At 36.9% G+C, this 21,766-nt stretch overlaps 3 protein-coding genes across 3 annotated transcripts; 1 reads left to right on the forward strand and 2 right to left on the reverse strand.

Annotated features, from left to right (window-relative positions):
* Positions 1-3,631: 3,631 nt before the first annotated feature.
* Positions 3,632-4,894, forward strand: chrm5a (cholinergic receptor, muscarinic 5a; the record flags this gene model as incomplete). The annotated part of the gene is made up of 1 exon (XM_079386377.1): positions 3,632-4,894. The coding sequence occupies exon 1, from the start codon at positions 3,701-3,703 to the stop codon at positions 4,892-4,894; it is 1,194 nt and encodes a 397-aa protein (XP_079242503.1). The 5' UTR covers positions 3,632-3,700.
* A 4,021-nt stretch (positions 4,895-8,915) lies between these two features.
* LOC306850640 (fibrinogen-like protein 1-like protein) lies at positions 8,916-13,784 on the reverse strand. Its single transcript, XM_079386373.1, has 3 exons — positions 13,682-13,784; positions 12,144-12,270; positions 8,916-9,754 (listed from the first exon to the last, which is right to left on the reverse strand). Exons 2-3 carry the CDS (start codon positions 12,268-12,270, stop codon positions 9,060-9,062), a joined length of 822 nt encoding a protein of 273 aa, XP_079242499.1. The 5' UTR covers positions 13,682-13,784; the 3' UTR covers positions 8,916-9,059.
* A 2,304-nt stretch (positions 13,785-16,088) lies between these two features.
* emc7a (ER membrane protein complex subunit 7a) lies at positions 16,089-20,697 on the reverse strand. Its single transcript, XM_079386374.1, has 5 exons — positions 20,390-20,697; positions 18,576-18,695; positions 18,294-18,432; positions 17,219-17,299; positions 16,089-17,140 (listed from the first exon to the last, which is right to left on the reverse strand). Exons 1-5 carry the CDS (start codon positions 20,659-20,661, stop codon positions 16,958-16,960), a joined length of 795 nt encoding a protein of 264 aa, XP_079242500.1. The 5' UTR covers positions 20,662-20,697; the 3' UTR covers positions 16,089-16,957.
* Positions 20,698-21,766: the final 1,069 nt, after the last annotated feature.

Raw genomic sequence — 21,766 nt, forward strand, 5'->3', positions numbered from 1 at the left:
ACTGACTACGCTCTTAAAAATAAAGAAGGGTTTTCACTGTGATGCTACAGAAGAATCAAGCACATTTTAATGATCTGAAGAACCTTTTTCCATTATAAAGAACCTTCTATTGATAGGTTCTTCAGGAAAACATCAATGCCGAAACTTCATTTTTGCCAGTTCAGTGCAGAACAGAGTTATCATAGATAGCTCAAATTAAAACCATAAAAAATAAATAAATGTTAACTCAAATAAAATAAAATAGTAAAAAACATGAACTTATTTTTAGCTTTTTATTTCATTATTTATTTTCCAAGGCAACATTTCTCATTTTTATTTAGTTTAACTTGATGATCTGAAACAATTAAGACTAAAACTAAAATAAAAATGTATAGAAATATACTTGATAGCAAAAAATAAATAAATATCAATAATAATAAAAAATGGCAAAAACACACTACAAAATTTCTAAAACTTTAAATTCTACATGAAAGCAGAAAAATAAAATCTAATTCAAAATAGGCTATTAGCAAAAACTATAATCGAAAGAACCTTTCTCAAAAAATGTTTTTATTAGCGTGAAGAACATTTTAATAATCTAATCTAATCTTTCCTCAATAAAGAGCCTTTTGCACTGGACAGATTCATGGATGTTAAAGGATCTTCACAGACCCATCAGTGCCAGTAAAGAATTTCTAAGAGTGTATTCTTCTTCAGAAGTGTCTTTGTAGATGTCCGGTGTCTTATATGTGACCCTGGACCACAAAACCAGTCATAAGGGTCAATATTTGGATAAATAATCTTTCCATTGATGTATGGTTTGTTATGATAGGACAATATTTGGCTGAGATACAACTATTTGTATTAAGTAAACTATATCTTTACTTAATATCCTAATGATTTTTGGCATAAAAGAGAAATGTATAATTTTGACCCAAACAATGTATTGTTGTCTATTGCTACAAATATACCTGTGTTACTCATGACTGCTTTTGTGCTGCAGGGACACATCTTGTGATGTCAGATGATCACGTGATCATTCGTGTGACGTCTGCGGCTCTGAATAGAAGCATCCATTGAAAGCAAGTGATGGTTATTCTTGTGGATCTGATCCGTCTGATGCACTGGTTTGAGAATCTGAGTCACGTTAAACGCATCCAGAAGGCACATGTGCTCGTCCTTGAGTGTTTGTTTGCTTTGTCTTCAGCGTTTGACTCAGATGATGTTGATTTATCATTCAAAAGAAATCACTCCTCCGTTTCCCTGGAAACAAAAAGCCCGAGGCATCAGTGATGAGCGTCCATCAGTCTGTTCTCTTCCATCAGCTGCTCTGCAGAACTTATGTCACCGTTTAGTGAGGATTTCTGGGTAATGATAGTCACTTTAATCTGCAGTAGTTCACATCATGTTTTGCTGGTTATGAGGGCCTGGTTAGTCCCTGCTGGAATTACATATAGGCCACATTTAGTCATTTAGCAGATGCTTTTATCCAAAGTGACTTACAAATGAGGACAATAGAAGCAATCAGAATCAACAAAAGAGCAAAAATATACAAGTGCTATAAGTCTCAGTTAGCTCAGTACACTAGCAAGGTTTTATTATTATTATTATTATATATAAAAATATATATATAAACAGATAGCATAGAAAAAGAATAGAGCAAGCTAATGTTAGAGGCCTTTTTTTCCTTTTTGTTAATTGTATAATAGATTAAAAAAAAAACAAATAGATAGAATACAAAAAGATTAGAGAAGCTAGTATTAGTTGTTGTTTTTTTTAAAGAAAACAAGCAGTTAGAAAATGAATAGCGTATAAGTCTAAAAGGGGCCAGGTTTCGTATATATGTGTGTATATATATATGTGTGTGTGTGTGTGTGTGTGTGGTTGTACATATATATATAGTTGTTGTTTTTTGGTGTTTGGCTTAGTGTTATGTTAGAATCATTATTATACTCATACCTTTTGTTCTTTAATATTTTGAATTGTTTTCAGCTTTATTTTTTTGTTTTCATTTAAATGTTTAGTTTTGAAATTTTGTTGTGTGAATGTCATTTTTATTTACTTTCTTTTTTTATTAAATGTGTATATATAGTATTAATAAAGTTTTAGCTTTGGATTTGTTTTAGTTGTTTTAATGCAATTGATTGCTTCTGTTGTCCTCATTTGTTAGTCGCTTTGGATAAAAGCGTCTAAATGACTAAATATATAAATATAATTAGAGCTAGAGTTTGAGGGACAAGTAAAGATGGAAGAGATGTGTTTTTAGCCGTTTCTAAGGCTGCTTGGATTGAGTTGGGCAGGTAAAAGCAAATGAAGATATGTGAAAGTCTGTGAAAGTGATCTTTGGGATGCACAATAATGCAGAATTAATACACGTAATAATTACTCCATCTGACTGAATCTCCGGCTTTGACAGTCAGTCAAAATCATCTGTGCATTCTGACAAAATGCTTTTTTTTTTATTTTGCAAGCATCAAATAAATGCCCAATATTTCCTGATATCACAGTCCATGTTTATTAGTGACTGATTCTCGTTTAGAGGCTGCTAAAGTGTGAAATGGACTAATATCTGCAGATGATTTATAGCAGTGAACGGGTTATTCTGCTGAATCTCACAGATGCAGATGAGATGTTGAATGAGGCGCTTCAGTCTCATGCATTTACTGGATTTCCTGATGGACTTTATTTTGAATGATATAATGACTTCAAATGAGAAGACAATAAGTGTAATAGTTCTTACATTAGATCTTGTCATTTAAAATGTAGAGCTCTAATGTATTTTTAGATGATTATGATGATGGTGGTGAAGTTCTGATGAACTAAATCAATGAACCTTCACAAGCAAAGCTTAATTTCTTTTTAAAAGCTCTAGCAGTTAAGAGACATTTAAGCGTACATCAAGGTTTCTGACAGACGCTAAAACAGTCTAAAAATCATAGTTTCTAAAATTAAACCAGTGTTATTTTAGTATATAGTATTACAGGTTTTATTAATATTTTCCAGTTTTCATTTAAATTTAAATGTAATTATTAGTCATTTTGTTAAGTGCTTTTAACATTTTTATTAGTTTTTGTTTAGTTTCTTTTAAATATGACTACTTTATTTTATTTTTATTTCAGTATTTTAGTTCCATTTTCATTTATTTCTAGTTAAACATTGTAGTACTTAAACTTATTTAAGTTAGTTATAAGGCAACCTTTCTGATATTCACTTTAATTTGTCATGTAATATTTATATTTTATAATATTTCAGCTTTATTTCTATCGACAATAGTTTTAGTTTTAGTTTACAAAAATAATCCTGGAATAAACATCCAAACTATTTAGGTTTGTTTTATTCTTCTGTATTCTATATTTCAGGTTTAGTTCATTTCCAGGCATTTGTGTGCTTCAACTTAAATTTATTTCAGTTTGTTGCTGAGGCAGCATTTCTCATTTTCATCTATTTTATGTAATATTCATATTTCATGTTATTTCAGCTTCTTTTAAATTAAGTTTTAATAGTTTTAGTTAGCGATAATAACCCTGTTTTAGACATCTCCTGTTCAGTCCTGGCTCTGATCTGTGTGTTTCTTCAGGAGATGGATGATCTGAGTGGCGAGTGAATTGCGATGGATGGAGAGAAGAACGTCACGGTCAGCGCAAACGTCTCCGGCGCTCACAGCCTGTGGGAGGCGGTCACCATAGCAACCGTCTCCGCCGTGGTCAGCCTCATCACCATCATGGGCAACGTTCTGGTGATGCTGTCCTTCAAAGTGAACAGCCAGCTGAAGACGGTCAACAATTATTACCTGCTAAGCCTGGCCTGCGCAGACCTCATCATCGGCGTCTTCTCGATGAACCTCTACACTTCTTACATCCTCATGGGCCGCTGGGCTCTGGGAAGCCTGGCCTGCGATCTGTGGCTGGCTTTGGATTATGTGGCCAGTAATGCATCCGTCATGAACCTGCTGGTCATTAGTTTCGACCGCTACTTCTCCATCACCCGTCCGCTGACGTATCGTGCAAAACGAACGCCGAAGCGTGCGGGAATCATGATTGGATTGGCTTGGCTCGTGTCTTTGGTTCTCTGGGCTCCGCCGATCCTCTGCTGGCAGTATTTCGTCGGAAAGCGAACGGTTCCTGAAGGACAGTGTCAGATTCAGTTCTTCTCCGAACCTGTGATCACTTTTGGCACGGCGATAGCCGCCTTTTATATTCCCGTATCCGTCATGACCATCCTCTACTGTCGGATTTATAAGGAAACCGAGCGGCGCACCAAAGACCTGGCCGAGCTTCAAGGAGTCAACTCTTTGAACGATTCAAACACACCGAATCAAAAGACTCGTTCGTGTTATACTTCAAAAGAGGAGCAACTGACCAACTTTAGCTACGCCTCATCTGAAGATGAAGAGCGCTCGGCTTCTCCTTGCGTCTTCACAGAGACCAGAAACAAAAAGTGCGTCTCTTACAAATTCAAAGACGTGAAGAGCGCTAACGGAGAGGAGAAGCCTTCGTCGTTCTCGTCAGCCGAGTCTGTGAACGCACCATCCTCCTCGTCTTCCTCCAAACCCGTCGAAGGCACACTGAAGAGCCAGATCACTAAGAGGAAGAGGATGGTTCTGATCAAGGAGAAGAAGGCAGCGCAGACTCTCAGCGCAATCCTGCTGGCCTTCATCCTCACATGGACCCCCTACAACATCATGGTGCTGATCTCCACCTTCTGCTCCGACTGCATCCCGCTGGCGCTCTGGCATCTGGGGTACTGGCTGTGTTATGTTAACAGCACCGTTAACCCCATGTGCTACGCCCTCTGCAACAAGACCTTCCAGAAGACCTTCCGCATGCTGCTGCTGTGCCGCTGGACGAAGAAGCGGCCCGAGGAGAAGCTGTACTGGTGCGGACCGAACCCTGCAGCCGGAAACAAGCTCACCTGAGAGACATCTGAGGCCACACAGATTCACTCTTGCCATTCAGCTTTTACTGTTCATGAAAGACATCTCTCCTGCTCACGAGGCTGCATTTATTTGATCAAAAATATAGTAAAAACACTGATATATTTTTAGAATGTAAATCAGCTGTTTTCTATGTGAATATGTGTTAAACTGTAATGTATTTCTGTGATCTGCAGCTGTATTTCCAGCATCATTACTCCAGTCTTCAGTGTCACATGATCTTCAGAAATCATTATAATATACTGATTTACTGCTCAAGAAACATTTTTACAGTTTTTACAGCAAATTACAACAAATTACAGTTTAAAATATATTCACATAGAAAACAGCTGCTTTACATTAAAAATAATATTTCACATTTTTACAGATTTTTGATCAAATAAATGCAGCACTGGTGAGCAGAAGAGACTTCTTTCAGAAACAGTAAACATCTTAATTATTTCAACAATAAAAACGGTCCAAAATGACAAAAAGCTCCATAAACGTGTCTCAAAAGTACCATGATAATGGCTCCGTAAAATCAAATCTTTGCTATATTTGAGGGAATGATTCACTTAATGGATGATTTTCAACTAGCTGTGTATTATTACAGCAATGTATACCAGCAGCCAGTCGCTTGTTTATTAGTCAGCAAAAGTCTGTCAGATGATGAGTCATTTTGTCATTTGTCTGATTTTTGTAGCACTTTTTTTTTTTTTGCATTTTAACAGCCAATTTTTATTAAAAACCCCTCTGAATTCCTCCTTTATTATTTTCACAAGTATTTTTTGTGTAAATTATTCCTTTAACTCTGTCATAACTAATAATAAGATACCTTGAGTCGCTGTAAGTTCATCATTGGATTCTGTGATGTTTTCACTTCATCGATTCTTTATGGAAATAAACACCCACATGTCAATATCATAAGAATATGATGAAGGAACATGTTTCATGAGTGCAGAACAAACAGCCATCACAGATGACTTTACTCATGTTTGTCAGTGTTAAAGGGCTAATGTTGTATTTCAAAGGCTTGATGTCGATTGTACCGCAAAAGATGCCTTATTGTGCCATTATAAGAACAGAGAGGAGCTTTACTGACGGAAGAAGACTCAGAAACGACTCTGAAGATGCAGTGATTCTGGATATTTGTCGTGTTGATGATGTCAAACAAACCGTTTTAATGGTGTGAGATATTATTTTATACATATACATAGGTGCTCACAACTCCCTGAAAGTGATCAAAGATGCCAGAACTTTCTATTTCGTCAGCTTTATTGCTCTTTCGTTCCCTGTAACCCGTGATTGTTTGTGACTTTATATCAGTTCACAAGACCCTTCAGACTCTTCAGTACAAATACATCTGGCATTTAATGTTTATTCAATAAATAAAATGAAATATTTGATCCAGATAATTGATTCTAATGTGTTGAATGGGTTAATAATGTGCTCTTTCACAGTATTTCTGTTTTGTTTTCCAATACAAACATCTAAACATTCTTAAAGCAAGATATATTAACTTGAGAAGCTTATTTTCTGAAAAATATATCAAAATGAAGAGTTTATTCTTAATCATCATAAAGCATTTGGCTTGTTTTGACCCAGAAGGGATGCATTAAAAATTAACTTTAAAAAAAAAAAAATGTTTTTAGTAAGGGAATGAAACTTTGCAAATGTTTTAAGACCCTCAAAGTATTTTTTTCGCCAGATTTTTTATTATTACATTTTAAAAAATGCTTTGTGTTTGAGTCATTTTGATCTACTGTATGGAGCACCATTAGTGTCAAAAATACCTTCCGTAAAATTATCTATGAAGTTCAATTAGTGTCAAAAAACTTCTGTAAAATATATTTGGTCACTTCCCCATATTTCACACATTTTTGGACTGAATTTTGTTGATGAACATGAATATGTATGTCTATTAATGAACCATTGAAGCATGAAAAATTCAGCACTGTTTTCATCTGAAATTGAAATTTCATGCAAGTAAAATTATTTTATTTTTTTTATTTGAAAACTTTTCAGAGCAATATTGATGTTTTGGTGTTTTGTTTGAAATAAATATGTAAGTTTAATGAATTTGAGCAATCATAACTTATAAATTCAAATTAATTTAATCAAATTCCATTAATTTCAATGGTGTTAAGGCTGAAAATTGTTCTTATAAATTTCATACAATTACGTATTCAAATAAGATTTCTCATAAATATTGACAAATATTTATTTTGTATCACAGTTTTGTTTTCTGTGGTTCATGTGTCAAATTTGAAATGTCAAAGAATTTCTCATTTTTTAATTGATAAAAAGGGGTAAATGCAGTGAAAACATGGTAAGATTTAAAAAAAATCACATTCACTCATTAATTAGAAGATGCTGATCAGATGCAATATGGTTTTAGTTGACAAATATTAGGTTATGACTGTATTATAAAATAATGTTTTTCTGGTGCAAACAAAATGTGAAAATAGTGTACAGATTCTAAATGAATTATGAGTGTTAAAATAAGAAATATCAGAGTCAGAAAAAGACATTACTTTTCCCTGATTTTTCTGACTCCACTGGCAGTTCTTGTTTTAATCATAATCTCACTTCATTTTGATCAGTTTTTCTTCTTATCTTCTGTCATTGTGTATCTACAGTAAATGTGCATGATTTAAGAACATTTGTACTGGAAAACAAGACAAAAATACTGTGAAAGAACATCATTTTTTGCAGTGTAAATCAACCTTTTATTCCTTCAAACACAAATCTCCTGACTCAGAGTGAAGCAGGGTTAATTCAGGATAACTGGACTGTTTTTTCGGAGTGGATCAGAGTTGTTCTCTCACACAGTCTCCGGAGTGAATCACTTTGAGCTGTTCTGAGGGCTTCATTCACAACGCTATTAATTGAGTCCACTGATTCATGATTCTATTGATTGACTCTACTGATTCATGACTCTGCTGAGTGACTACTGATTCATGACTCTATTGATCGACTTTACTGATTCACGACTATTAATTGACTATACTGATCCATGTATGTACTGATTCATGACTCTATTGATCGACTTTACTGATTCCCGACTATTAATTGACTATACTGATCCATGTATGTACTGATTCATGACTCTATTGATCGACTTTACCGATTCACGACTATTAATTGACTATACTGATCCATGTATCTACTGATTCATGACTCTATTGATCGACTTTACTGATTCCCGACTATTAATTGACTATACTGATCCATGTATGTACTGATTCATGACTCTATTGATCGACTTTACTGATTCACGACTATTAATTGACTATACTGATCCATGTCTCTACTGATTCATGACTCTATTGATCGACTTTACTGATTCACGACTATTAATTGACTATACTGATCCATGTATCTACTGATTCATGACTCTATTGATCGACTTTACTGATTCCCGACTATTAATTGACTATACTGATCCATGTATGTACTGATTCATGACTCTATTGATCGACTTTACTGATTCACGACTATTAATTGACTATACTGATCCATGTATCTACTGATTCATGACTCTATTGATCGACTTTACTGATTCCCGACTATTAATTGACTATACTGATCCATGTATCTACTGATTCATGACTCTATTGATCGACTTTACTGATTCCCGACTATTAATTGACTATACTGATCCATGTATGTACTGATTCATGACTCTATTGATCGACTTTACTGATTCCCGACTATTAATTGACTATACTGATCCATGTATGTACTGATTCATGACTCTATTGATCGACTTTACTGATTCCCGACTATTAATTGACTATACTGATCCATGTATCTACTGATTCATGACTCTATTGATCGACTTTACTGATTCCCGACTATTAATTGACTATACTGATCCATGTATGTACTGATTCATGACTCTATTGATCGACTTTACTGATTCACGACTATTAATTGACTATACTGATCCATGTCTCTACTGATTCATGACTCTATTGATTGACTTTACAGATTCATGACTCTATTGATTGACTCTATTTAATCATGACAATATTAATTGACACCACTGATATGACTCTATTAACTGACTCCAATTCTTTTATTCCTTTTATTCCCTCAAACACAAATCTCCTGACTCAGAGTGAAGCAGGGTTAATTCAAGATAATTGGACTGTTTTGGAGTGGATCAGAGTTCGTCTCTCGCACAGTCTCTGGAGTGAATCACTTTGAGCTGCTCTGAGGGCTTTACCATCATCCAGGCGTATTTGCACAGGTGCTCTTTGTTGCAGTCCTTCTGCCAGTAGATGACATTCCTGCGGTTCAGGTTCGCGCCGGCGCATGCGTTATACCACCAGCCGCCGCCCGCCACACCCTGGAACTCCAGCTGGGCGCAGTTCTGTAGGTAGTTGTCATTGTCGCGGTCTTTGGTGGTGAAGCGCTGGTTATCATGCAGGTAGTTGTCGGTGTCGAGCGTCAGAGCGTCCGCCACAGTGCCCTGGAACAGACCCAGACGTAGACGGTACTGCGCCTCCTCGTCCTCCAGCAGCACCGGATCGTACTCACCCGTCTTGGTCACGGCGTCCTGGTCCACCAGCTTGATGCCGAGCTTGTACCGGGCCGGGCCGCGGGTCAGCCGGTGCAGGTGCTCGTTCCCCAGCCAGTGGTTCCCGCTCAGGGATCCGAAGCCGTGCTTGTACTCGTCCCAGCCGCGGTCGAAGTCCACGCTGCTGTTGACCGTGATGTGCTGCACCACCGTCCAGCCGCCCTCCTGCATGGCACAGTAGACAGCGATGGGTGAGTCTCCGGGGCGGATCAGATACAGGCCGTCCCGCGCCTGACCGCCGGAGCTCTGCCACAGATCGTAACAGTCCCGGGGAAACTCTGAGACAGAACAACAGCAGAATCACAAACGAGAAACTGACTCTACTGATTCATGACTGTATTGAGTGACTCTACTAATTCATGACTCTATAAATTGACTCTACTGAGTGACTCTACTGATTCATGACTGTATTGAGTGACTCTACTAATTCATGACTCTATAAATTGACTCTACTGAGTGACTCTACTGATTCATGACTGTATTGAGTGACTCTACTAATTCATGACTCTATAAATTGACTCTACTGAGTGACTCTACTGATTCATGACTGTATTGAGTGACTCTACTAATTCATGACTCTATAAATTGACTCTACTGAGTGACTCTACTGATTCATGACTGTATTGAGTGACTCTACTAATTCATGACTCTATAAATTGACTCTACTGAGTGACTCTACTGATTCATGACTGTATTGAGTGACTCTACAGATTCATGACTCTACTGATTGACTCCATTGATTCACGACTCTATTGATTGACTATACTGATTCATGATTCTATTAATTGACTATACTGATTCATGACTCTATTAATTGACTCTACTGATTCATGACTCTATTGACTCTACAGATTCATGACGCTACTGATTGACTCTGCTCATTCATGATTCTATTGATTGACTCTGCTCATTCATGATTCTATTGATTGACTCTACAGATTCATGACTCTATTGACTCTACAGATTCATGACTCTATTAATTCTCTACAGATTTATGACTCTATTAATTGACTCTACTGATTCATGACTCTATTAATTGACTCTACTGATTCATGACTCTATTAATTGACTCTACTGATTCATGACTCTATTAATTGACTCTACTGATTCATGATTCTATTAATTGACTCTACTGATTCATGATTCTATTAATTGACTCTACTGATTCATGACTCTATTAATTGACTCTACTGATTCATGACTCTATTAATTGACTCTACTGATTCATGACTCTATTAATTGACTCTACTGATTCATGATTCTATTAATTGACTCTACAGATTCATGACTCTATTAATTGACTCTACTGATTCATGACTCTATTAATTGAAATGCTGCCTCAACAACTACAGTAACTGAAATAAGTATAAGTAAATTTAAAGAACATTAATTTCAAAAACTAAGATAAAAAATAATAAAATATATAAAACATATATACTGTATACACACACACACACACACACATAATAACAATAAATAAAAGCTAAATAGAAATATTGAAGAAAATGAAAAGCACAAAAATTACTAAAACTTAAGCTAAAAAATACAAATATAAAATTATACAAATCTATAAATATCATATACTGTAAAATAATTCTAGAATAACTCTAGGCGCATTTCCATTACCCTTCAAATTGCGCAAATTGAAATTGCGAATTGAAAATATGCCTAATGGAAATGCGTCAATTTCGCAAAAAAACCCATATATCGCAAAAAAGTTTTTACGCTCGCATGAGGTGGTTTTTCAGGCAATGCGAAAAAGGAATAATTCACAAAACTGCAATGGAAACATTTTTTTTTCGCAATTACAGGTCACATGGTGTACGTAAAATATCATATGATCAGTCTTCAATGTACTATAACCTCCAAGAAACACTTAATACGAGGCCGCTCTCGAGTATAAGGGGCTTTGCCTGCCATTCATGCTCAAGACAGTTTACACTGCACTCATCTGCGGCCAGTGTGGCTCTGACACGGCCTCTCGGAGTTGATCTCAGCCACTCTAGTCTATGCTTATGTTTATATGAGGCATGACGCGCACGTTTCTGAAGCAACTCTCCGTACTGCTTTTGTACATATAGCTCCTTCAATTAAATATAGCCAAAATCTGTCAAAATCCCATCAAATTCTGTTGCCATGACTTATCGCGAGAGGAAAAAATTAAGTTTTTGTTGCATAACACCTGTTAATGGAAACGCGGTCATTTCGCAATACTTTTTTATCGACATTTATAAAATATCGCCAACGTTTTGTGCAAATCTGTAATGGAAACGTGCCTACTGTTCTGAAGAAAATGTTTGTCTTGATAATCTTTCATCAGTCTTTAATCTGTTAGCAGGCGTTATCTCTAGTGTTTATTAACCTGATCTAATTAGTCTTTATCAGGACTAATTATATGAACACACCCTGAGTCACACTTGACCTTTGACCTCTGCTCTGATGGGTCAGATGTCATAGTGGGTTAGTGGTATCAAATCTGCTCTAAATTCACTCAAACAGACTAGTATTTCTGTATCTGAAATAAGCTGTTGAGTTTGATTCATTAGATTAAAGAGCAATACATTACTGTGATTTATAACAACAGCAGCCTAAATCTATTTCTGTAGAATATTTGAGGGTGAATTAATAAGCAGTGCTGATGTAAAACAGCATAAGCTTCGGTCTGACCTTTCTGTCCGAGGTTCAGGATGAGTTTGTGCTCCTCTGGAGCGAGAAGATGGATGTTTTTGGCAGGAAGTGCTTCGGTTTGAAAGCATGCCAGCAGGAAGAGACAAACCCACAGCCTCGCCATCATCTGAACGAGAGACAGAAGAGAAAAGCATGAGAATCACGGCAGAGGAACGTTCTGGAGTCACGAGCAGGGGCGGACTTACAGTATAAGGGGCCCTAAGCTAATTTCAGGTATAACTAGTTTATTCAAGTAAATAATTAGTCAACCTGATGCTGTTCTAAAACCATATTAAGCTACCATATTTTTTTTCAGGTCACAAAAAAAGACATTTTTAAAGCATACGGTAGGGTTTGCCGAGAAACTAATCGGAAATGTAATCTATTATTAAGAGAAAATAATAATAAAATAAGAAGTTGCCAAATGAGTAAATACATGTAAATGTTTTGTATGTAAATACTGTATGTGTGTGTATTTATATATACAAAATAAATATACACAATACACACACACATATATTATATAAACAAAAACTTTTATTTTGGATGTGATTAATTGCGATTAATCATTGCCCAGCACTAAGTCTTTTACATTGATGGCTCAAAATAAACCAGACCTGTACGCATATTTCATATGGTTCCTTGCTAGTTATTTATTAGGACTGGAAGAGTCTATAAAACTGGGTTTGTTCTTTGTTCTGTATTCTGTTTTTAATGTGTGAGGATTTTATATGAAGTATTTGTTACATTAGTTTTTTGATACAGATAGTTATTTCATTATAATCATTTGGTTATTTATATGTAATTATTATTATTATTATTATTTTAGAAAAGCCTTTCAAGGGCCATGCGATGCTAATTATGTGCAGTCTTTGACTGGAATCATGTTTATTGTATTGTCTCTATCCAAATAAATGCATAAATAAATAAAAATAAAAATCAATGCATTCGGGTATTTATACGAGTCATTTTGAAACATCAAGGCCCGGTTTCACAGACAGGGTTTAGACTGAGCCAGAATTAGGCCATAGTTCAATTAAGACATTTAAGTAATTTTTATTAACATGCTTTAGAAAGAAACATAACTGGTGTGCATCTTGAGTCACAACAATGGCACTGATATATTTCAAGATCAGTCAGACGTACACTTTAGTCTGGGACTAGGCTTAAGCCTTGTCTGTGAAACTGGGGGTAAGACGAATAAAATCATGACACGAAACATGATTCTTTTGTCTCTGAGGTTCATATATATACATTTTGAGAAAGTCAGTATTATGCAGCCTAGAAAGTGCGCAAAGAGCGCTCCCTCTATAATCACAGAAAGCTGTCATTCACATGAATCTCTTATTTACATCGCATCTACACGTTATAATGAGAGGATTCGCGAGCTCAGCACTTGATAAAAACTCATCAAAGCATTTTGAGCGGTGAGTGAACATTTGACGGAACACAAATACACACTGGAGCATTTGCCAAATATGTTTGGCCAATATCAGATGGGGCCCCCTGATTCCTCGGGGCCCTAAGTGGCCGCTTACCTTGCTTATTGGTTAAGTCCGGCCCTGGTCATGAGTGAGTGTTACCGCTGAGAGAGTGTGTGACCGACAGCAGCGAGAGAGAGACGCAAAGTGTTGATCCGTACACCACTATCAGCGCTGGACTTCAACCCGTCGCTGCAAGGGTTAAAGCCTTTATCTGGACTCTTCAGTGTAGTTTAATTTGTTTTATCTGATTCATTTCAGCCTTTGACTCTTGTGTTGCAACTGCAGTGACTGAATCATGACCTGATTACCGGCTGAACCCAGACCTCCAGCGGAGATCAGAACATCACAGGAATCACCTGTGAGTCTGTGTTTTACAACTGATGAACTTCTGTCTGCTTTCATGCATATCAACAGACCAAATTCAGCAGAAATTAGATATTATATTCAGCAAAATCATCTTTTTTTTAGTACCATTAAAGTCTTGAATCAGAATCAGAATTAGAGTGTCAGAATGACACAGATAATGATAATAATAAAATAATAATAATAATAATGTACAAATATACAAAATGGAATATTTAAAATGTAATAAGTATGTGTGTTAAATAAAACAATAAAAATAAAAAGTATAATAGTGTTGTGTGTTCCATGTTTTAATGTCAAGTGTTCATGAGATGGATTGCCTGAGGGAAGAAACTGTTCCTGTGTCTGGTCGTTCTGGTGCTCAGAGCTCTGTAGCGTCGACCAGACGGTAACAGTTCAAAGAGGGAGTGTGCTGGATGTGAGGGGTCCAGAGTGATTTTACCAGCCCTTTTGCTCACTCTGGATGAGTACAGTTCTTGGAGAGTGGGGAGGGTTGTACCAATGATTCGCTCAGCAGTCCGGACTACCCTCCGTAGTCTTCTGAGGTCAGATTTGGTAGCTGAGCTGAACCAGACAGTTATTGAAGTGCAGAGGATGGATTCAATGATGGCAGAGTAGAACTGTTTCAGTAAGTCCTGTGGCAGGTTGAACTTCCTCAGCTGGCGAAGAAAGTACAACCTCTGCTGGGCCTTTTTCACAATGGACTCAATGTGATTGTCCCACTTCAGGTCCTGAGAGATAGTGGGGCCCAGGAATCTGAATGACTCCATTGCAGTCACAGTGCTGTTCATGCAAACAGGAGCTTGACAGAGGGGTCTTTAGATGTGCAGTCGTTGGTGTAGAGGGAGAAGAGCAGTGGGGAGAGAACGCAGCCCTGAAGAGCTCCAGTGCTGATGGTGCGGGTGTTGGATGTGTATTTTCCCAGCCTCACTAGCTGCTGTCTGTCTGTCAGGAAGCTGGTGATCCTCTGACAGACGGAGCTGGGGACGGAGAGCTGGGTTAGTTTGGGCAGGAGGAGGTCTTGAATGATGGTGTTAAAGGCCGAACTGAAATCCACAAACAGGATCCTCACATAAGTCCCTGGTCTGTCCAGGTGTTGCAGTATGTAATGCAATCCCATGTTGAGTTATATATATATATATATATATATATTAATTATATAAAATTATTATATCTACATTTTAAATACATTTTCCATGATTCATTTATGCTGATTTTGGAGAAAAATGTCAATGTTTCAGGATTGTATGATTGCAATGAGCATCTAATGACAGTCATTATGGCAAATTGCTAAATTGGTATAAAAATATCATAATGTAAAACTATTTAAATTCTGCATCATTTTCTGGTGATTTTTGTAGTGAATTTGATGAAGATCAGTGTTTTGATGAACTTTGTGTTTACTCTGTCAATTCAGGCATGCGTGTGAGCGTGTGTGTGTGTGTCTGTGTGAGCGTGTGTGTGCGTCTGTCTGTGTGTGTGAGCGTGTGTGTGTGTCTGTCTGTGTGTGTGAGCGTGTGTGTGTGTGTCTGTGTGAGCGTGTGTGTGTCTGTGTGAGCGTGTGTGTCTGCCTGTCTGTTTGTGTGAGCGTGTGTGTGTGTCTGTCTGTGTGTGTGAGCGTGTGTGTGTGTGTCTGTGTGAGCGTGTGTGTGTCTGTGTGAGCGTGTGTGTCTGTGTGTGTGTCTGCCTGTCTGTTTGTGTGAGCGTGTGTGTGTGTCTGTCTGCCTGTCTGTGAGCGTGTGTGTGTGTCTGCCTGTCTGTCTGTGTGAGCGTGTGTGTGTGTCTGCCTGTCTGTCTGTGAGCGTGTGTGTGTGTCTGCCTGTCTGTCTGTGTGAGCGTGTGTGTGTGTCTGCCTGTCTGTCTGTGAGCGTGTGTGTGTGTCTGCCTGTCTGTCTGTGTGAGCGTGTGTGTGTGTCTGCCTGTCTGTCTGTGAGCGTGTGTGTGTGTCTGCCTGTCTGTCTGTGAGCGTGTGTGTGTGTCTGCCTGTCTGTCTGTGAGCGTGTGTGTGTGTCTGTGTGTGTGTGAGTGTGTGTGTCTGCCTGTCTGTCTGTGTGTGTGTGTGTGTGTTGTAAGTGTTTCTTAAACAACTACAATCAATGCAGTTTATAATAATTTATTGAGAGGCATAAACTCATTCAATAAATAAAATGATCTGATAACACTTTACAATAAGGTTCCATTAACATGAACAGCATACATATTTCTAAAGCGTTTAGTAATCTAAGTTCATGTGAATTTTAGCATTCAAAACATTTATTATTAATGTATTAATACATATATTAAAATCAAAAGTTGTATTTGTTCATATTTAATGGGCATGAGCAGAAATGAACAAACGACAGGGTTTTTGCAGGTTTTATAAAATCAGTTTAAGACTATTTAAAGACCTTTTCAAGAACAATTAAAGAAAATTTAAGGAGTACAACTTTGAACAAATTTCCATTACTTTTAAATTAATTTAAAAATGTGAAAATAACTTTTACTGAACCTTCTTATCACACTGCAAAAACTGATGTTCTTACTGTGTTTTTCTCTTTTTTTCATTCATTTTTTAGCCTACTTTTGATATTTTTAAGGCCTTATTCTGAGGAAGGATGAACTGAGACTTTTTAAGACCTGCAGAAAACCTGAACAATGAACAGTTGTATTTTACAAAGATAAATAAACTCTGTAACAAATATATTGCTAGTTGGTGAGTGCATGAACTAACATTAACTAATGAAACATTATTGTAAAGTGTTACTGCGTTATATTGTGAAACTAAAGCAGCTAGAATAATCAAAGATACAGTCGAGATTCAGCCGCAGTATAATTACATTCACATATAAACACAGATGAAATATTGTGTTCTGACCGACTGAAGTCTTTGGCTTTACTAAACACAGCAGATACACCTAAATTGAAAATAAAATCATTTTCACGCTCTTAGCTTCTGTTTTACTCTGCATATGACGTGAGGTGCACACATTAATCTTTGATTTTCCGCCTCGAAGCTCCGCCCCTTGGACCCAGAGCTCCACCCCGAGGGCCTCTGGCTCCGCCTCCTGCCTTCCCGTGACTTTTAGGTGATGAGAAGAACTTGGTCATGAGCTCAGAGACGTCTGGAAGCTCCTGATTGGAGTTCAGCATGTTCATGGACTGCTCCATCTCCTGCCAATCAATCAAACAATCAATCAATCATGTGATCAATCAGAGCCAAGCGTTCATGCTTTGCGAAGGAGTTCATACCCGTTTCATCTCGGGATCGCTGGGGTTGAAGACTTTAGGAAGAAGAAGGATTACGAGGAGAGGAAGAACCATCATGAGGACCTGAGAGAGTGAAGAGTAAAGCAGGACGAGAGTGAGTTCACTGTAGGGTTGGGTATCGTTTGAATTTGATTCAGTTCCAGTTCTGATTCTTATCGATTCCCAGTTTCGATTCCAATGTGGTTTAAAAAAAACATGTAGATATCAAACATATTTAATCTGCTACAGAAAAACTGGACTCGAGTAAGAGTTGTTTGTGTGCGAAATAGAGCCGCCCGACTGGATAAATTGAGACTTTATTTTTTTAAATGGAGGTTGTGGTTCTCTCACAGTTCTGAAGAAAAAAACATTAGACAACTAAACAAAATCTCATGGAATTGATGAATGTAATGATTCAATGACTCACTCGTTTCATTACTGGACGAATCAGTGTTTTTGAATGAATCTCTTGAATGAATGATTCACAGACAAATACATTTTTAACAACTCTTTACGCCACCAAAAAAAAAAAGATGCGCACACAGGAATTGATTAATTTTACAACAAGTATCCAATTCCTGACCTTAAGTGTCCGATTCTGGAATTGGAATTGATTTTTGATTCTCAATCCTATATATGTCCCTGCAGCACAAAAGCAGTCATGAGTAACACAGGTATATTTGTAGCAATAGACAACAATACATTGTATGGATCAAAATTATACATTTCTCTTTTATGACAAAAATCATTAGGATATTAAGATCATGTTCCATGAAGATATTTAGTAAATTTCCTACCGTAAATATATCAAAACTTCATTATTGATTAGTAATATGCATTGCTAAGAACTTAATTTGAACAACTTTAAAGGAGATTTTCTCAATATTTAGATTTTTTTGCTCCCTCAGATTCCAGATTTTCTAATAGTTGTATCTCAGACAAATATTGTCCTATCATAACAAACCATACATCAATGGAAATATTATTTATTCAGCTTCAGATGATGCATAAATCTCAATTTCAAATTGACCTTCATGACTGGTTTTGTGCTCTAGGGTCACATTTCACGGCGACGCACCATCGGGTTCATGAGGAAGTCGGACCAGCCCCAGGTTTCCCGCGGGATGAAGTATGAATGCAGACCGACGCTCCTCATCTGAAGCGGGTACGGGAGTCGGATCACCTCTGAGGTCTTGATGTAGTTGACCACACGAGCCCTGCACGAGCAACAAACCTTCACCACTGACTCAACGCACATTAAAATCAATGAAACAGCAGATCTGATGCTCCTCTGTATGATTCAGAGTTAGTTTCACACAAACATCCAGTGTATTTTACAGCAGGAACTGGATCCACACACCTCATCTTCCCTGTGGTGGTGATGTCGACCCGCACAGGCTGGAATCTGTAGGTCGGAGAGGAGACTTCCAGAACATACGATCCGGACGGAACATTGCTGACTGTGAAACTTCCATCATCTCTGCGGAGAGAAGCAGGACTGATCTGGAACTATGGTACGGGATAGGGTCAGATGATAGAACTATCCCAGCAAACACACAACGCTCCTGTTTGGTTTGGTTTTTGGGAACCAAATAAGAACATTATTCAAACATACTGAGAATTATTTATTTACACTGCAAAACATGATTTTCCTCCTTAGTATTTTTGTCTTGTTTTCTAGCATAAATTTGCTTGTCAAGTCAACGCATCTTAATTCCAGAATTAGTAGATATTTATACTAGAAAACAAGACAAAAATACTAAGGAGGAAAATCATGTTTTGCAGTGTATTTTTTTTTTTCGGAACCAAATTAGAATATACTGAGAGTGGACGGTTATTGTTTTAAACACTAAAATAAATACTTAAAGCTTGTGCAACTTTTTGTGCTTTTCAGTTTTTTTTGATAATTTTGCCTGTGTTATTGGCAACTGCATAAATTTGGGCACAGATGTGTATTTTTCCTGGAATTTTACTATTTCACCCCCATTTCCTTTAATAAATCTATTTTGCACCGGGTACAAAAAAATTGTTCCTCTCAGTGCCTTAAGGACAGAAATGTCCCCATTGAAACCCATTACATGTACATTTATGCATTTAGCAGACGCTTTTATCCAAAGCGACTTACATTGAATTAAAGTTACAGTTTTTACATTTTATCAGCTCTTGCTTTCCCTGGGAATCGAACCCATGACCTTGGCGTTGCTAGCGCCATGCTCTACTATTTGAGCTACAGGAAAGCCAAGCCATTAAAACTGTATGTTTAATCGCAGTGCCGTTTAACTGTAAAATGATGCAATTTTTGTTAATAGGCTTTCATTCTGTTGCCAAGGCTTCAAAATGAATTTTTTTTACCAGATGGTGCCATTTTTCCAGGTTTGGTCTATAAAGGGTCTATAAGGCAAATACTTGCTTTATTCCTGTTTTCTGCTTCTGCGTATTAAAGAGCCGATTGGATAAATAATGCAGCAATAATTGTGTGTGTGTGTGATGGTATAGATGTCAGAGTGTGGTTTCTATGTGTGTCATAAAAACAAATTGTGTGTGTGCTTGTAATATTTGAGAACTAAAACTCTACTGTAAATCATAAATGCAAGCACTGTGTCACCAGCTGTGTTTTGCTGGCATCTAATGGGGAGAATGTGGTACTGCGTCCAAACAAAATCTTACTGAAAGCTAATTTTTTGAGATATAAACCTCAAATTTGGTTTAGATTTATGCTTTGATTTTCTAGCAGATTTAGAGTACAACATGTTTCATAAAATATATATTTTATATAAAATATTGTTCATAAAGCATTTTCACAAACTTAAACCTCTATATCTTTTTGTTTTGTTTAACTTTTTACTCCTTTTTTTACTTCAATAATAATCTGCCATGGTTCTTCTTTGTAATGAGACCAAAGTTAAGTCTGAGCTCCCAAGTCTGTGTTTTTTTGACATGGCCATTTTTGTCCACTGGGCCTATGTGCAACTTTTTTTATTGATGCACAAGGATTAAAGAGACCTTTCCTGTCTAACCAACAGAATGATTTGGGATCCAGAACCTACATTTCACTGCTGGTTATACTCTGTATAATTGTGTATGTGACAAATTTAAAAAATCTTGAATCTTGAGAAGCTAACCATGCCACAAATGGCTCAAGCGCATGCACGCATCGCTCACGCGCACGCGCACCTGATGAAGCCCACGTGTTTGTCTCCGTCCAGCAGAACCCGCGCAGATGCGACCCAGTCCTGAGCTCTGACGTCCGGGACCAGCGCTCGACCCGACACCTGCACCCTCGCGTCTTCATCTTCTTCTTCATCATCGTGTAGTTCGATGTCGAGAGAGAAAGACGCTTGCAGCGCGAGCAGCAGCAGCAGCGCCGCGACACACGCGTGCACGCGCATCTTCATCGGATTCGTGCGGGTTTTGCGTCTAAACAGCTCTTCTCTGAAGATCAACATAAACCAACACGTGACGCTTTACTGTCAACGCGTGACAGGCGCTGCGTGATGACGTCACCGAGCGCGGCGTCAGATTAAAGCCGACTTCGAAATTTACTTTAATATTATAAATATAATTTATCAACTCACCCGATCTGATCGCTCTAAAAAGGTTTAAATTGAATTTAATTATATATATATATAAATATATGGGTCATTTTACAGAAATGTCAACTTTTGGTATGGGAAGTTAGGGAAAAGTATTTATTTTTCTAACCACATTATTAGATTACCTTTTGACTTTATGAATACACATAAATGATTTATTTACCCAAAAGGAAGGTGAAACCAGTGACAATTTTCATGAAAAATGCATTTTATAAATGTCTGCTGCAAGGAATCAAACCACATGCTGTCAATCATGGTATTCTCAATAAATCAAGTACTTTAATCCATTTGTATCTTAGTTGTTTCCCTAACAATAAAGCAGGTCATCAGTGAGTTCATATAATAATATATAAAATCATTTTCACATAATTCATATGAAATCATGCGATAAATGAGATCATTTCTGAGAACTGAAAAGAGACAGTGGATTATCATGGGCCTTTCTTCATAGATCTTCAGGAAACAGGAAGAAGGAAGCCATGTGATGTGTTCAGTGGGACTTTTATTTCAAAATAAAGGACTTTTGTTAAACAACAGTGACAGCTCCAGGGGACCAATACTTTCATTATATACTTTATACAATTTATTCAGTATTTTTTAAATGCCATTTACATCATATATTTGATAGTTATGAATAAATTATTGTATTTTACGAGCAGTTTTGTGGTGCTTGGAATTATATAATATATATATATATATATATAGCATTTTATTACATTTCTTTATTAAAAAAATGTGTATAGGTAGTATTTATAAAGTTTTAGCTTTTAGTTTTGGATCAGTTTTAGTTGTTTTAATACTACAATTGATTGCTTCTGTTGTCCTCATAAGTCGCTCTGGATAAAAGTGTCTGCTAAATTACTAAATAATAATAATAATAATATATATATATATATTCCACATTGATAGCTCAAGAAGGTGTAATTGTTCAAATAACAAATTGTTTCATTTTAAAATA

The sequence above is a fragment of the Barbus barbus genome, assembly GCF_936440315.1.
Source record: "Barbus barbus genome assembly, chromosome: 30".
In the NCBI taxonomy this organism is placed as follows: Eukaryota; Metazoa; Chordata; class Actinopteri; order Cypriniformes; family Cyprinidae; genus Barbus; species Barbus barbus.